The sequence below is a fragment of the Anser brachyrhynchus genome, assembly GCF_964034855.1.
Source record: "Anser brachyrhynchus genome assembly, chromosome: W".
Classification (NCBI taxonomy): Eukaryota; Metazoa; Chordata; class Aves; order Anseriformes; family Anatidae; genus Anser; species Anser brachyrhynchus.
This window is the reverse complement of record NC_137704.1, coordinates 1,103,536-1,121,479: the sequence shown is the minus strand read 5'-3', so window position 1 is coordinate 1,121,479 and position 17,944 is coordinate 1,103,536. Positions and strand designations below refer to the sequence as shown.

The 17,944-nt window shown below is 46.9% G+C and overlaps 3 protein-coding genes and 1 long non-coding RNA gene across 16 annotated transcripts in view; 1 reads left to right on the top strand and 3 right to left on the bottom strand.

Annotated features, from left to right (window-relative positions):
- The window catches only part of LOC308184670 (uncharacterized protein), a 176,277-nt gene that overhangs the window by 13,923 nt on the left and 144,410 nt on the right, over positions 1-17,944 (bottom strand). The window lies entirely within an intron of this gene.
- LOC308184666 (homer protein homolog 1-like) overlaps positions 1-17,944 on the bottom strand; it is a gene marked incomplete at its 5' end in the record, with an annotated part of 238,995 nt that overhangs the window by 136,338 nt on the left and 84,713 nt on the right. The gene's annotated exons all lie outside the window — the stretch shown is intronic.
- Positions 1-17,944, top strand: part of LOC308184674 — a 169,368-nt gene that overhangs the window by 140,850 nt on the left and 10,574 nt on the right. The window lies entirely within an intron of this gene.
- On the bottom strand, positions 509-17,039 carry LOC308184660 (uncharacterized protein). Of its 2 annotated transcripts, none has more exons than XM_080571945.1 (2): positions 16,351-17,039; positions 509-16,182 (listed from the first exon to the last, which is right to left on the bottom strand). In XM_080571945.1, exons 1-2 carry the CDS (start codon positions 16,832-16,834, stop codon positions 13,781-13,783), a joined length of 2,886 nt encoding a protein of 961 aa, XP_080428071.1. In that variant the 5' UTR covers positions 16,835-17,039; the 3' UTR covers positions 509-13,780. The 2 variants fall into 2 exon arrangements, with proteins under 2 accessions (XP_080428071.1, XP_080428072.1); XM_080571946.1 differs by having other exon boundaries at positions 509-16,179.

Here is a 17,944-nt window from a genome sequence, read left to right as displayed (position 1 = left end):
AATGATTCTATGATTCTATGAGTATATGGTTAGGTGAGGAAGTCCCAAGGCGGGGACTTTCATTAAAGCTCTTTTGATGTTATCAAATCCTTGTCTGTATTCCAAGGTCCATTCTGACAGTTCCCCTGGACCTTTAACAGCTTCATATTGGGGTTTAGCCATCAACCCATAATTTGGAATCCACAGCCTACACCAGCCATTCCCAGAAACCCCCTTTAATGTCTTGAAAATGGAGGTATTATATTCACACTGGCATTCTCTTAATAATCCACACTGTAAGAAATTATCAATAATGGGCTCCAGTGTTTTCCTTGCTTCTAATTTTATTGGATACTGTTTTGTTCTTAATGGTTTGTTCCTGTTTTGAGTTGTAACTTCACTGGTTCTGCCGATCTCATTCTCCCAGGTTTCTCTGTTGCCCATACAAATGGCACCACTGCATCCATGATGTTAGATGGTATTTCACTCAATCCTTTTCCCTGGAGCATCTTCAAAATTCCCCTGTAACAAATATACTTGTGCCTGCCAGGCATTATTTTCAGGAATATGTACTTGGATTTTTCCTTTCTCAAAGGTTATTGGGCACTCAGTTTATTTAATAGGTCTCGTCCTAACAGAGGCAAAGGACATTCCATCAAGTATAAAAATTCATGAGTCAATACTAATTTTCCAATTTCACATTTAATTGGTTGCAAAAAGGGTTTAACCTCTCGCTTTCCCATGGCCCCAATCACTAGCATAGAGAATTTACTCAGTGGTCCCTTGCAACTGTTTACTACCAAATAAGTGGTTCTTGTATCTACTAAAAATATTATAATCTCATTCCCCACCTTTACTGGAGCCAGGGGCTCTGCTGGGGCCATAGATGATTCTACCCCTGGTCCCCTTCAGTCTGATTCCTCTGTTCCAATCATTAACAGGTCTGCCTTGGGAACCCTTGTTAATTTTGTTTCCCTACACTGATTTAATTTTGGGCATTCCTTCTTCCAATGTCCCTCTTCTTGACAATATGAATACTGATTTAATACTAATGAATCAGAGGGGTGAGGATTAGATGTTACATATCTTCCCCTTCCCCTCTCTCTGCCTCCTTTTCCTACTGTTCTGCCTCTTCCCCCTCGTGACAACATTTGGGCTTGGACCACGGCTGTTGCAAGTAGACTTGCCTGCCTCTTTGCCTTCTTCTGTTTTTCCTTCTGTCTCTTCTCTTTCTCTATTTCATCTTTATTGTTATATACATTATAAGTTATCTCAATTAATTGGGAAATGAATATTCCTGAAACTCCATCTACCCTCTGTAGCTTTTTCCGGATATCGGGCGCTGACTGTTTACCTTATTTGCCTTATCATCCAGATTCAAATCTGTCCATTTTCTAACCCCTTCACATAACCTTTCATAAAATGCCAACTCTTTATCAGTTGCCATAATCATCACATTAGCATAATCAATTAATAATTTGCATTTTTCTAGTCTCATGGTCATTTCACAAAGAAAAACAAACAAACAAATCTACATAAGGTGTTTCAATCCATTTGCCTGTCCTTCAACAAAATAACATCAGTTGTAAAATAGTATTATATTCCAAAGCACCTAATTCCAGTCATTTTCCCCATCATCTAATTTATATTTAGGCCACCATTGCATGCAATATTGCTTCAGTTTTCCTTTTGTTAGGGGATCCCCACCAAACTTATTCCAGTTCTTAAGGATGCATCCTAAAGGTGAACAAGGTGTTGGTTTGGAAGAAGGACTCATCCCCATTTTACCACACGAAAGGTCTATACACCAAACAGAGGGGCCTATGCCCATTCCTTCATACACTCTGGTCGCCACCATCTACATGTATGAAATTATTTAAAAATACCACGAATGACCTACACCTTCATGCACTCTGGTTGTCACCGTCTATATGCATGAAATTATTTACCACAAATGCTGGCTCAAACAAAAACTCTTAAAACCTCTTAACCCCTCTTTTCACCCTAACTAAAAACAGTATTATTCACATTTGGCATTGCACCGCTGAGTTGCTTAACACCTTTGGACAGGGAGATGATCCCGGGAGTCCCTGATCAAAATGGTCGGTACACACTGGAGTCCTGTATATCCGTTCTCCCCGTCGGCAGCCAGCAAGACAATCTGGGCAAGGCTCTAAGGCTGTTCCATCTGGGTCACCAAAAACTGTTGTCCGATAAAGTTTGGATTCTTTACCCAGTCCAATAAGCCAAATACACACCCTAGGTTGAGATATTGTTTATTTCAGAATTGCGCAAGTCTGGGTATCAGGTGGCTTTCCACAAAACTGGCCTGACTCCAGACTTTCCCTGTTGATTTTTATACAGTTCTACACAGTCATTATCATAATAGCACATCCCGCTACATTCTAACTGGTTAGTGATTTACATATAGTTGCACAATCTAATCTAGAAAATTTACGCATGCTCATGGGAAGGGGCCTCATCTGAGCTAGGGTTGTATTGACCGGTGGGTGTGTTTTTTAGTATTATGATGAGGCAAGTTTATCATCAGGGCATCAGTGCTTCCCTATTTCTTGCCAGTTTGGCTGAGTCCCCCGGAGCATGTAGATTACCACATCCAGTTCCTAATACTACAGGATATTCTAGACAATAGATAATGCTAGTCTACATTCTTACAATCCAGATTATGGAACAGTGACTAGACCTAATAAAAGTTGCCCTGGTAACAGTCCTTACTCCAAACCAACCCCTTGTTCACTTTTAGGATACACCCTTAAGAACTGGAATAAGTTTGGTGGGGATCCCCTAACAAAAGGAAAACTGAAGCAATATTGCATGCAATGGTTGCCTGGTGGGCGTGCAGCAGGAGCTGGGAGGGGACAGACCCAGGACAGCTGACCCAAACTGGCCAAAGGGGTATTCCATACCATCTGACATCATGCTAAACAATATATAGGGGTGGCTGGCCGGGGTGGGGAAACCGGCTGCTCAAGGATAGGCTGGGCATTGGTCAGCAGGTGGTGAGCAATTGCATTGTGCATCACTTGTTTCGTACACATTATTAGTAGTACTATTATCATTATTATTATTATTATTATTTTCCTTTCTTTTCTGTCCTAATAAACTGTCTTTATCTCAAGCCACAGGCTTTCATTTCTTTTTTCTGATTTTCTCCCCCATCCCAGAGAGGGAGGGGGGAGTTGAGCGAATAGCTGTGTGGTGCTTATCTGCTGGATGGGTTAAACCACTACAGTATTTTTGGCGCCCAACATGGGGCACGAAGGGTTGATGCCTCAAAGAGGCACAAACAGCACTGCTCATGGCTCGGCTCTGGGCAGCGGTGGGACCCTTTGGAGCCGGATGAAACTGACCCTTATCTAACATGGGGCAGCTGCTGGTTTCTTCTCACAGAGACCACCCCTGCAGGCCTCCACTACCAGAACCAGGGTCTTGTCTCCCAGTCTGTACATATAGCCAGGGTTGCCCCGTCCCAGGTGCAGGACCCCGCACTTGCTCTTGTTAAACTTCATGCTGTTGGTGATCGCCCAGCTCTCCAGTCTGTCCAGATCTCTCTGCAAGGCCTTTCCACCCTCAACAGAGTCAATAACTCCTCCCAGTTTAGTATAGTCAGAAAATTTGCTCAAAACACCTTCAAGTCCTACATCCAAATTGTTTATAAAAACATAGAAAAGAACTGGCCCTAAAATGGAGCCCTGGGGGACCCCACTTGTGACTGGCCGCTAGCCTGATGTGTCCCTATTTACCATAACCCTTTGAGCCCTACTCGTCAGCCAATCGTTCACCCATCGTATTATGTTTTCGTCTAGCTGTATGCTGGACATTTTGTCCAGTAGGATCCTATGGGAAACTGTGTCAAAAGCCTTGCTGAAGTCCAAAAAGATCACATCAGCTGGTTTCCCTTGATCAACTAGATGGGTGATCTTATCATAAAAGGAAATCAAATTTGTTAAACAGGACCTACCCCTCATGAACCCATGTTGGCCGTGACCTATGACTGCATTGTCCCCCAGGTGCACTTCAATAACTCCCAGGATAACCTTCTCCATAATTTTACCAGGCACTGACGTGAGACTGACAGGCCTGTAGTTGCCAGGGTCTTCTTTCTTGCCCTTCTTGAAAATTGGTAGAAAATTTGCCAGCCTCCAGTCAACTGGGACCTCTCCAGATTCCCAAGATCGTTGAAAAATAATTGAGAGAGGTCCCACAGTGACATTAGCCAGCTCTCCAAGCACCCTGGGATGAATCCTATCCAAACCCATGGACTTGTATGGATCCAGGTGGAGCAGCAAATCCCGTACATGTTCAGGGTCGGTTGGGAGTTTATCATTCCCACCGTCATGGTCCTCCAGCTCAGGGCACCCTGGGTCCCGAAGCCCATCATCAGTGTTGAAGACAGAGGCAAAGAAGGCATTAAACGTCTCCGCTTTGCCTATGTCCTTGTCTGTGAGGTGACCATCCCCATCAAGTAGTGGACGTATGTTTTCTCTGGTCCTCCTTTTTCTGTTCACCTATTTTAAAAAGCCCTTTTTATTTTCTCCCAGAGACCTGACCAGCTTCAACTCTAGTTGGGCTTTGGCTGCACAAATTTTCTCCCTACAAAGGCAAACAGTGTCCTTGTAGTCCTTCCACGTTACCTGACCCTGCTTCCAGCAGCCATATGCTTTCTTTTTCTGCCTAAGCTCCAGAAGAAGCCAAGCCAGCCTTTTGCCCCGCCTGCTTGACTTCCGATATTTTGGAATTGCCTGATCCTGTGCTTTTAGGAGGCAGTGCTTAAAGAATGACCAGAACTGATGGACACCAGCTCCTTCAGAAGCAGCTTCCCAGGGGACCTTACTAACTAGTTCCGTGAGCAGCCTGAGGTCTGCTCTCCCCATAGCTAGGGCTGAAGTGTTGGTGGCAGTTTTCCTCCTGTCACCAAATATTTTAAACTCAACTGCTTCATGGTCACTATGACCAAGACGGCTGCCAATTGCCACGTCCCCCACAAGACTCTGTTCTCAAGCAACAGATCTAGGAGGGCACCTTTCCTAGTTGGCTCCCTTAGCACCTGCACCAAGACGTTATCATCGAGGTGCTTTATGAACCTCCTGGACCTGCTTGTGTCGGCCATGTGATATTGAGAGTTAACACCTGGCAAGTTGAAGTCCTCCATAAGGACAAGGGCAGTTGATCTTGAGATATTTCTTAGTTCCTCAGAGAATAATTCATTGGTGTCTTCATCCTGGCCGGGTGGTCTGTAATAGACTCCCACAACGACATCCCCTTTATTTGTTTGTCCCTTAATCCTTACCCAGAGGCTCTCAACTTTGCCATCACCAACTGCAAGCTCCACACAGCCCAGTCCCTCCTTTACATACATTGCCACCCCACCGCCTCGCCTGCCCTGCCTGTCCCTCCTGAGGATCCTGCAACCATCTATTGCAACACAACAGTCAGTCACAGGACCCATCCCACCAGGTTTTGCTTATGCCGATGATGTAGCTGTGGGACTGGGCCAAGATTTCTATCTCATCCAGTTTATTCCTCATGCTGCGTGTGTTTGTGTAGAAGCACTTCAAATGCGCCTCATTGTATGCAGCACCTTGTGGAGCAAACTGAAGGACCTCACTAGCACACAGTCCCTCTGACTCTGGCATGCCATCCCATAGCTTATCACCGGCGGGCCTGGTTTTCTCTCTTTCCCCCTTCGACTCTAGTTTAAATCCCTATCTATCAGCCCTGCTAACTCCTGGGCAAAAATCCTTTTCCCCCTCTGAGAGAGGTGCATCCCACCTGGTGCCAGCAGACCTGGTACCACGTAGACCTTCCCGTGATCAAGAAACCCGAAGTTCTGCCCACGGCAGCAGTCTCAGAGCCACATATTGATGAGCCGAGTCTGCCTGTTGATGTTGATTCCTGCTACAGGAAGGACATGACCTGTGCCCCTAATCCTTTAACCAGTCGCCCCAAAGCCCTAAAGTCCCTTTTGATCACCCTTGGACTTTTCCTTGCTACCTTGTCATTACCAGCTTGAAAAAACAGTAACGGATAGTAGTCAGTGGGCCATACCAGCTGAGTGACTTTCCTGGCAATGTCTCTTACATGAGCCCCAGGGAGGCAGCAGACTTCCCTGTGGGTTGGGTCCAGACGGCAAATCAGGCCCACTGTCCCTGTCAGAAGGGAGTCCCCTATGACGATAACTCTCCTTTCCTTCTTGATAGAAGATGTAGTGATGCAGGGGGTAGGTTACCTAGCCTTAGGCACCCCTTCCAATTGTTATGGGCTTTTGTCTGCATCATTGTTTGCTTGACTGTCAAGTTCTAGAGCCTCATACCTGTTGCGTAAAGGTAGCTGGGAAGGTGAGGTAGGCAGGGAAAGTGCTCGCCTACCGCCTCAAGCAGAAACCTGCTTCCATTCCCCCTCTTGTCCTAGGTCCCCTCCTACTGCCTGGTGGGTTGGGGGAACCTTTGTCTTTTGTGTAGTGGCTGGCTCATGAGTCTGTCTCAGAGAGGGTAGAGTCAATTTCCCTCTCTAACTCCCTGATGCTCCTCAGCCTACTCACCTCCTCCCAAAGCTCTGCCAGCAGGCTGAGCAATTCTTCAACCTGGGCACACCTCCCACAGGCATACCCACTGCTGCTGTCAGACACTGACAGAAGACTCAGGCACACCCAGCAGCCCAAGACCTGGATGGCTGCGTGTTTCCCCGAGACCTGTGTCTGGGTAGCCACATCGGTAGCTGTGGCTGGAGAGGCCACAAGGGATGCAGAGGCCACGGCTTTCTGTCGGGTGGATACCATGGCTGGACTCTTCACAAGCAGGTTACAACCACCGTTGGAAAACAAGCGGTGAGAGCGCCCTCCCTGCTCACCCTGCCTGCACGAACTGCCGCGCAAACTGCCACGCTACACCCGTCCTGTTTTTGTTCGCCCATCCTGTTCACCGCGCTCCTGGTCGCTTTCCCTCCCTAGGGGCCGCCTTTGTACGGCAGAGGAGGGGGCGCTGCTGGCTTCGCAAGCGCCTGGTCAGCTGCCCTCGCGAGGGCTGCCGTGTCCTAGCTGCTCCCTCGGTTGCCTCGAGTAGCCTCTATGCAGGAAAAAAGCCCTGCCCGCCTCGATCCCCTGCTCCACTGCAGAACACGTCTGCCCTGGAGCTGACTGAACATGGTGAAAAAGAAGATGTACAGCTTTTGGTACACAATGAAAAAGATTCAGATCGAGGAAGTATTGTAGATGAAAGGCAGGGAAGTAAAGGCTTTAGGGGGGAAGTAGGATTTAGTCCAGTCACGGGGAGAATGAAGGCATGAAATCCGGTAGCAATTCAGTCCCCACTTCAGGAAGAGGTAGGACTCCAGGGATTACCGTTTTTTGTAGAAGTACATTTTCATCTTCTGGCTTAATAAATTGGAAAGAGTCAGCTGTGTCCTTCCAATAAAATCCTGAGAAATGAACTGAGTATTTCAAATGATTGTGCTTAATCACAGTCCTGACTGGAAAGACATGCATGTTTTGTTGAATGTCAGAAGAGAGACGTTTGGTGTTAAAGAAGGCAGGAAAACAGGAGAATTAATGTCAGGGAAGGGACGGAGAGGTTAATGCCAGAACAAGAACCTCCTTGGGATCCAAATACAGACGGAGGTAAAATGCTTGTAAAAAAAATAATAAATCATCAGTTAATTTTGTATGGAAGTAAGCATGGAGTACTGAAGCCTAAGAATATTTCTAAATTATATCAAGTAACTCAGGGTCCTAATGAGGACCCATCAGCATTTTATGAAAGATTATGTGAAGTAGCTAGGAAATGGACAGATTTAAATTCTGATGATGAGGCAAATAAAAAAACATTTTTAATATGCTGTTTATGGCACAATCAGCCCCTTATATTTGGAAGAAGTTGCAGAGAGTTAGAGGGAGTTTCAGGAATGTTTGTTTCCCAATTAATTGAGATAGCTAATGAGGTATATAATAATCAAGATGAAGTAGAGAAGAAGGAAAGATAAAAAGAGAAACCGAAGAATGCAAAAATGCGAGGAAGTTTGCTTGCAACAGCTATGGTTCAAGCCCAAATGTTGTCACATAGTAAAAGATTTCAAAAAGGAGGAAGAGGCAGGATGATGGGAAATCAAGGCATAGGAAGAGGATGAGGGAGATATATAATATCTCCCCCTCACCCATCTTATTCATTGGGATTAAATCAGTGTGCATATTTTTGGGAAGAGGGGCACTGGAGGAACGAATGTCCAAAAGTGCACTAATCCAAAGAGCCAAAATTAACAAATGTTCCTGAAGTGGGCTTGTTAATGACTGGCATGGAAGACTCGAACTGAAGGGGACCAGGGGTAGAATCATCTATGGCCCCAGCAGAGCCCCTGGCTCCAGTAAAGGTGGGGAATGAGATTATAATATTTTTAGTAGATACAAGAACCACTTATTTGGTAGTAAACAGTTGCAAGGGACCACTGAGTAAATTCTCTATGCTAGTGATTGGGGCCATGGGAAAGCGAGAGGTTAAACCCTTTTTGCAACCAATTAAATGTGAAATTGGAAAATTAGTATTGACTCATGAATTTTTATACTTGATGGAATGTCCTTTGCCTCTGTTAGGACGAGACCTATTAAATAAACTGGGTGCCCGATAACCTTTGAGAAAGGAAAAATCCAAGTACATATTCCTGAAAATAATGCCTGGCAGGCACAAGCATATTTGCTACAGGAAAACTTTGAAGATACTTCGGGAGATTAATAGAATCAAGTATGGACTGCGATCAAGGATGAAGTAGTACCATTTGCATGGGCAACTGTGAAACTCGGGAGAGCGAAATCAGCGGAACCAGTAAAACTAGGTGGGAGCTGAAGCTCTAGTAGATAATGTCAGGAGGTATGCTACTGGAGCGTGGATGTTACTAATTGAAAAAAAAAAAATTTTAAAAATTGAGCTTTGTCTTAACAATCCTAAAATACAGATAAAAGTTCCTCCTGTCGAGGTGAAAAAGAATGATTCCTGGTGACTACTGGCAAATCGATTTTTCTGAGTTACCCAGGCGTAATCAATATAGATATCTCCTTTTATTTGTGGATATCTTTTCTGGTTGGTTGTTGTGGTTTAACCCGGCTGGCAGCTAAACACCACACAGCCGTTCGCTCACCCTCCCCCCTCCCTCTCTGGGATGGGGGAGAGAAATGGGAAAAGTGAAGCCTGTGAGTTGAGATAAAGACAGTTTATTAAGACAGGAAAATAATAATAACAATAATAATAATAATAGTACTACTAATACTAATGTGTATGAAACAAGTGATGCACAATGCAATTGCTCACCACCCGCTGACCGATGCCCAGCCTATCCCTGAGCGGCTGGCCCCCCACCCCGACTAGCCACCCCTATATATTGTTTAGCATGACGTCAGATGGTATGGAATACCCCTTTGGCCAGTTTGGGTCAGCTGTCCTGGGTCTGTCCCCTCCCAGCTCCTGCTGCACCCCCAGCCTGCTCGCTGGCAGGACAGAGCGAGAAGCCGAAAAGTCCTTGGCCTGGTGTAAACACTGCTCTGCAACAATTAAAACATCAGCATGTTATCAGCGCTCTTCTCATCCTAATCCAAAACATAGCACCCTACCAGCTACTATGAGGGAAAATTAACTCTGTCCTAACTGGAACCAGGACAGATATCCACCCCTTATTCCATACCATTTATGTCATGCTCAGGTTACACTCTTTCCAATACATTCTAATTAATCACCATTTTCATCTATGATATATAGCAATCATGGTAGTGATGACATACAGTATTATATAATAATTAACATACTACAATTCAACTCATGGGCTATTCTCACCCAGTATCAAATCCCCTTGAGGTACACACCGGACCTCCCCATTCTTTTGCATTACCCACCAAGTGCATCCAGGTCCCTGAGCAAAAGCAATTCCATGAATGGGTTTGCCTTTTCCTGAGGCAGGAGTAGCCCAGACTGTTTTACCCAGCATGTTTCTTACGTGCACTACAGGAACTTTATCCCCTTCTACAGTGCGTAACAGGTTTGATTGGGCAGGTCCAGCTCGGTTGGCAGATCCCCTGGTATTGACTAACCAGGTGGCCTAATCCAAAACATAGCACCCTACCAGCTACTAGGAGGAAACTTAACTCTGTCCTAACTGAAACCAGGACATTGGTCCAAAGCTTTCTTGTGTTGAACCAATTAAATCAGAGAAGTAAATCATAAAAATCATAGAATATCCCAAGTTGGAAGGGACCCACAAGGATCATCGAGTCCAACTCCTGGCTCCACACAGGTCTACCCAAAAACTCAAACCATATGACTGAGAGCATAGTCCAAAGGCTTCTGAAAATTCTACAGGCTTGGTGTCATGACTACATCCCTGGGGAGCCTGTTCCAATGTGTGATCACCCTCTCGGTGAAGAGCCTTTTCCTGATATCCAGCCTGAACCTCCCCTGTCACAGCTTGACTTCATTCCCTCGGGTCCTGTTGCTGGTCACTAAAGAGAAAAGATTGGCGCCTGCCCCTCCACTCCCCCTCGTGAGGAAGCTGTAGACCGCGATGAGGTCTCTTCTCAACCTCCTCTTTTCCAGGCTGAACAAAACAAGTTACCTCAGCCGCTCCTCGTATATCTTCCTCTCTAGGCTCTTCACCATCTTTGTAGCCCATCTCTGGACAGTATCTACTGAAAGTAGTACAGTATCTACTGAAAGAAAAAATCCCAAGATTCCAGTGGAAGCAGGGACATATGTCCTGGGAAGGGTACAGGGATGCCATCTGTATGTGCAGAGATAAGGAAAGCTAAGCCACATATGAAACTAAAATTGGTAATGGATGCAAAAAATAACAAGAAGAGATTCCATAGGTACATTGGCCAGAAAGGAAAGGCCAAGGAGAGTGTACCCCCTCTGATAAATGAGAAAGGTGATCTAGTAACCACAGACATGGAGAAGGCTGTGGTACTCAACAACGTCTTTGCTTCAGTCTTCACTGGCAGTCAGGCTTCCAACGTCTCTTGAGTCCCTGAACCTCTAGTCAGGGGCTGTGGGAGCAAAGTCCCTCCCAGTGTAAGAAAAGAGCAGGTTCGAGACCACATAATGAAACTGAACAGGTACAAGTCTACGGGGCCTGATGACATGCATCCCAGTGTCCTGAGGGAAGTGGCTGATGTAGTTCCCAAGCCTCTCTCCATAATATTTGAAAAGTCCTGGCAGTCAGGTGAAGTCCCTGGTGACTGGAAAAAGGGAAACATCACTCCCATTCTTAAAAAGGGCAGAAAGGAAGACCTGGAGAGCTACAGACAGGTGAGCCTCACCTCTGTTCCTGGGAAGATCATGGAACAGATCCTCCTGGAAGCAATGTCAGGGCACACGAAAATCAAAGAGGTGATCCGAGACAGGCAGCACGGCTTCACCAAGGGCAAATCGTGCCTGACCAATCTTGTGGCCTTCTGTGATGGAGTGACTGCATCAGTCAATAAGGGAAGACCAACCGATGTCATCTACCTGGACTTCTGTAAGGCCTTTGACACAGTCCCACATGACATCCTGGTCTCCAAATTGGAGCGATGTGTATTTGAAGTAGATAAGGAATTGGCTGGATGTCCACACACAGAGAGTTGTGGTCAAGGGGGTCCAGGTGGTGGCTAGTGATGAGTGGTATCACTCAGGTGTCCATCTTGGGACTGGTATTGTCTAATATCATTATTAACAACATAGTGGGATCAAGTGCATCCTCAGCAAGTTTGCAGATGACACCAAGCTGAGTGGTGCAGTTGATACAAGAGAAGGAAGGGATGCCATCCAAAGGGACCTGGAAAAGTCTGAGAAGTGGGCCCACGTGAAGCTAATGAGGCTCAGAAAGTCTACATGCAAGATGCTGCACCTGGGTCAGGGCAATCCCAAACAGGAGTACAGACTGGGAGAAGAACTCATTGGGAGCAGCCCTGCAGAGAAGATCTTGGGGGTTCTGGTGGACAAAGAGCTTGACATGAGCCAGCAGTGAGCTCTTGCAGCCCAGAAGGCAAACTGCATCCTGGGCTGCATCAAAAGAGGCGTGGCCAGCAGTTCAAGGGAGGTGATTGTCCCCCTCTCCTCTGCCCTTGTGAGGCCCCACTTGGAGTACTGCGTCCAGGTCTGGAGCCCCCAGGAAAAGATGGGTATTGATCAGTTAGAACAGGTCCAGAGGAGGACCACAAATATGATCAAGAGGCTGGAGCACCTCTCCTATGAAGAAAGGCTGAGAGAGCTAGCTGCGGTTGTTCACCCTGGAGAAGAGAAGGCTCCATGGAGACCTCATTGCAGCTTTTCAGTACTTAAAGGGGGCTTGTAAAAAAGATGGAGGGCAACTTTTTGCTCAGTCAGATAATGACAGGACAAGGGGGGATGGTTTTAAGCTAAAAGAGGGGAGACTCAGATTAGATGTTAGGAGGAAATTTTTCACTGTGAGGGTGGTGAGGCAGTGGAACAGGTTTCCCAGAGAGGTTGTGGATGCCCCATCTGTGGAGGTGTTCAAGACCAGGTTAGATGAGGCCCTGGGGCACCTGATCTAGTTGGTGGGATCCCTGCTCATGGCAGGGGAGGTGGAACTAGATGGTCTTTAAAGGTCCCTTACAGCACGAGCCATTCTATGATTCTGTGATTTGGAGTACCTGATAGGGGGCTTGACAGGGGGCCTCACTTTGTGGCAGCAAACCCCCATGGAGGCCATAATCTTGTGGTGAGGTAGAAAGGATGAACCAAGCGCTGAAAGGCCAAATAAGAAAGTTGTGCCAGGAAACCCAGCTAAAGTGGACAGAGGTTTTCCCAGTAGTTTTACTTAGAGTCCGGATAACACCCAGGTCTCAAATATAAGCCCATTTGAAATATTGTATGGGAAACCCTACACTATAAAGTTGATTGGGAAACCTGATCAGATGGATGTAACTGGGAATCAAACACTTACAGTTTTCCATTTGTCTTCAGCAAAAACTTTGGGTCTCATCCATAGATACATACTATTAAGGGCGCTGATTCCGGTGGATGCACTGGTTCACTCCCTTTCTCCTGGAGATCGAGTTTACCTGCTGTTGTGGTTTAACCCGGCTGGCAGCTAAACACCAAACAGCCGTTCACTCACCCTCCCCCCTCCCTCTCTGGGATGGGGGAGAGAAACGGGAAAGTGAAGCCGGTGAGTTGAGATAAAGACAGTTTATTAAGACAGGAATATAATAATAACAATAATAATAATAATAGTGATAATGATAATAGTATTAATAATAATAATGTGTAAGAAAACAAGTGATGCACAATGCAATTGCTCACCACCCGCTGACCGATGCCCAGCCTATCCCCGAGCAGCCGGCCCCCCCACCCCGGCCAGCCACCCCTATATATTGTTTAGCATGACGTCAGATGGTATGGAATACCCCTTTGGCCAGTTTGGGTCAGCTGTCCTGGGTCTGTCCCCTCCCAGCTCCTGCTGCACCCCCAGCCTGCTCGCTGGCAGGACAGAGCGAGAAGCCGAAAAGTCCTTGGCCTGGTGTAAACACTGCTCTGCAACAATTAAAACATCAGCATGTTATCAGCGCTCTTCTCACCCTAATCCAAAACATAGCACCCTACCAGCTACTATGAGGGAAAATTAACTCTGTCCTAACTGGAACCAGGACAGATATCCACCCCTTATTCCATACCATTTATGTCATGCTCAGGTTACACTCTTTCCAATACATTCTAATTAATCACCATTTTCATCTATGATATATAGCAATCATGGTAGTGATGACATACAGTATTATATAATAATTAACATACTACAATTCAACTCATGGGCTATTCTCACCCAGTATCAAATCCCCTTGAGGTACACACCGGACCTCCCCATTCTTTTGCATTACCCACCAAGTGCATCCAGGTCCCTGAGCAAAAGCAATTCCACGAATGGGTTTGCCTTTTCCTGAGGCAGGAGTAGCCCAGACTGTTCTACCCAGCATGTTTCTTACGTGCACTACAGGAACTTTATCCCCTTCTACAGTGCGTAACAGGTTTGATTGGGCAGGTCCAGCTCGGTTGGCAGATCCCCTGGTATTGACTAACCAGGTGGCCTTTGCCAAATGTGTATCCCAATTTTTGAATGTCCCAGCACCCATTGCTTTCAGTGTAGTCTTCAACAGTCCATTGTATCGGTCAACTTTTCCAGAGGCTGGTGCATGATAGGGGATGTGATACACCCACTCAATACCATGTTCTTTGGCCCAAGTGTCTATAAGGTTGTTTCGGAAATGAGTCCCGTTGTCTGACTCAATTCTCTCTGGGGTGCCATGTCGCCATAGGACTTGCTTTTCAAGGCCCAGGATAGTGTTCCGGGCGGTGGCATGGGGCACCGGATATGTTTCCAGCCATCCGGTGGTTGCTTCCACCATTGTAAGTACGTGGCGCTTGCCGTTGCGGGTTTGAGGGAGTGTGATGTAATCAATCTGCCAGGCCTCTCCATATTTATATTTCAGCCATCGTCCTCCATACCAAAGAGGTTTTGACCGTTTGGCTTGCTTGATTGCAGCACATGTTTCCCAGTCATGAATAACCTGTGCTATAGTGTCCATGGTCAGGTCCACCCCTCGATCACGAGCCCATCTGTAGGTTGCATCTCTACCTTGATGGCCTGAGGTGTCATGGGCCCATCGGGCTATAGATAATTCACCTTTATGTTGCCAGTCCAGGTCCACCTGAGCCACTTCAATCTTAGCAGCCTGATCCACCTGCTGGTTGTTTTGATGTTCTTCAGTAGCCCGATTCTTGGGCACATGAGCATCTTCGTGGCGTACCTTTACAACCAGGTTCTCTACCCGGGCAGCAATATCTTGCCACAATGCCGCAGCCCAGATGGGCTTGCCCCTGCGCTGCCAGTTGTTCTGCTTCCATTGCTGTAACCACCCCCACAGGGCATTTGCTACCATCCATGAATCAGTATAGAGATAGAGAACTGGCCACTTTTCTCGTTCAGCAATATCTAAAGCCAGCTGAATGGCTTTCACTTCTGCAAACTGACTCGATTCACCTTCTCCCTCAGCAGCTTCTGCAACTCGTCGTGTAGGACTCCATACAGCAGCTTTCCATCTCCGATGCTTTCCCACAATACGACAGGACCCGTCAGTGAACAAGGCATATTTCTTCTCATTTTCCAGTAGCTTGTTGTACAGGGGGGCTTCTTCAGCACGAACCACCTCCTCCTCTGATGATATCCCAAAGTATTTGCCTTCTGGCCAGTCCATAATCACCTCCAAGATTCCTGGGCGACTGGGGTTTCCTATTCGAGCCCGCTGAGTAATCAGTGCAACCCACTTGCTCCATGTAGCATCAGTTGCATGATGTGTAGAGGGGACCCTTCCTTTGAACATCCAGCCTAGTACCGGCAGTCGGGGTGCCAGGAGGAGCTGCGCTTCAGTACCGACCACTTCCGAAGCAGATCGAACTCCTTCATATGCTGCCAATATCTCCTTTTCCGTTGGAGTATAGCGGGCCTCAGATCCTCTGTATCCCCGACTCCAAAACCCCAGGGGTCGACCTCGAGTTTCCCCAGGTTCTTTCTGCCAGAGGCTCCAGGTGGGACCATTCTCCCCGGCTGCGGTGTAGAGCACATTCTTTACATCTGGTCCTGTTCGGACTGGCCCGAGGGCTACTGCATGAACTATTTCCTGCTTAATTTGTTCAAAGGCTTGTCGTTGCTCAGGGCCCCATTCAAAAGCATTCTTCTTACGGGTTACTTGGTAGAGCGGGTTTACAATCAGACTGTAATTTGGAATATGCATTCTCCAAAACCCCACGACACCTAGGAAAGTTTGTGTTTCTTTTTTGCTAGTTGGTGGAGACATAGCTGTTATCTTGTTGATCACATCCATTGGGATTTGACGACGTCCCTCTTGCCATTTTATTCCTAAAAACTGGATCTCTCGTGCAGGTCCTTTAACTTTATTCTGTTTTATGGCAAAACCGGCCTTCAGAAGGATTTGGACTATTTTCTTCCCTTTCTCGAAAACTTCCTGTGCTGTGTCACCCCACACAATGATGTCATCGATGTACTGCAGGTGTTCAGGAGCTTCCCCCTGCTCCAGCGCAGACTGGATCAGTCCATGGCAAATGGTAGGGCTGTGTTTCCACCCCTGGGGCAGCCGATTCCAAGTATATTGGACTCCCCTCCAAGTGAAAGCAAACTGTGGCCTGCACTCTGCTGCTAGAGGGATGGAGAAAAATGCATTAGCGATATCAATTGTGGCATACCACTTGGCTGCCTTTGATTCCAGTTCATACTGGAGTTCTAGCATGTCCGGCACTGCAGCACTCAGTGGTGGCGTGACTTCGTTCAGGCCACGATAGTCCACTGTTAGTCTCCACTCACCATTAGACTTTCGCACTGGCCATATGGGACTATTAAAAGGTGAATGAGTCTTGCTGATCACTCCTTGGCTCTCCAGTTGACGAATTAGCTTATGGATGGGACTCAGAGAGTCTCGGTTGGTGCGATATTGCCGCCGGTGCACAGTTGTGGTAGCGATCGGCACTTGCTGTTCTTCAACCCTCAGCAACCCCACAACAGAAGGGTCCTCTGAGAGACCAGGCAAGGTAGACAACTGTTTAATGTCCTCTGTCTCCAAGGCAGCTATGCCAAAAGCCCAGCGGAACCCTTTTGGGTCCTTGAAATATCCTCTTCTAAGATAGTCTATGCCAAGGATGCACGGAGCATCTGGGCCAGTCAAAATACGGTGCTTTTGCCACTCATTACCGGTTAGACTCGCTTCAGCCTCCAATACAGTTAACTGCTGGGATCCCCCCGTCACACCATAAATACAGATGGGCTCTGGCCCTTTATAGCTTGATGGCATTAGAGTACATTGTGCACCGGTGTCTACCAAAGCCTTATACTTCTGTGCGTCTGACGTGCCAGGCCATCGAATCCACACAGTCCAATAAACTCGATTGTCCCTTTCCTCCCCCTGGCTGGAGGCAGGGCCCCTCTAGTCCTGGTCAGAATCTTCGTTTCTGTGTTTAAAGGACTGCCTGCTGGAAGTTGGAGCAGCAAACTTTTCAGAGAACCCCTTTTTCCCAATTGTTTTCTTTTGCAATTCACATACCCGTGCCTCTAGGGTCGCAGTAGATTTTCCATCCCATTTTCTCATGTCCTCTCTATGGTCACGTAGGTAAAACCACAGGGTGGCGCGGTGTGTGTGCCCACCATATTGTCTTCCTTGCATGGATGAACGTTTACCCCTAATAGCTGAGACACTGGTTTGTACAGGTGGGGAGGAAAATAATCTCTCTTCAAGTTGGTGGATCTTTTCAGAAAGTTTCTCCAAAGTATTCTCTTTTAGCTGGTGGACACTGGTTCGTTCAGGTGAAGGGGAAGATAATCTTTCTTCAAGTTGGTGGATCTTTTCAGAAAGTTTCTCCAAAGCATTCTCTTTTAGCTGGTGGACACTGGTTCGTTCAGGTGGAGGGGAAGATAAATTCTCTTTAAGTTGGTGGACCTCTTCAGAGAGTTTCTCCACAGCTGAGACACAGGCCTGTAGGGAAGAGGAGAGATTTCCTTTGTACTGCCGGAGTATTTTAGTCACTTCATTCACTGGGGGTATCTCCTCCGCTTTCCAGGCTAGTATTGCCAATGAGCTGGCATATGATGATGGTGCACTCTGTACAAACTTCCGCCACATGGGTAGTGTACACCGGACTGCATCTGGATCTGCGGATGTTTGTGCGTCGTCTAGGTCCTTATAAATTACTTCCCGTACGGCCAATTCCCTCAGGTACTGAATTCCCTTCTCCATGGTGGTCCATTTGCCTGGTAGACATACAAGTTCTTCCTTGAAGGGATACCTTTCCTGCACAGCTGACAGGAGACGCCTCCAGAGGCTGCGAGATCGTGCTCCATCTCCAATTGCTTTGTCAATGCACGCGTCCCTAGCAAGGGATCCCAGCCGCCTGGCTTCCTTGCCCTC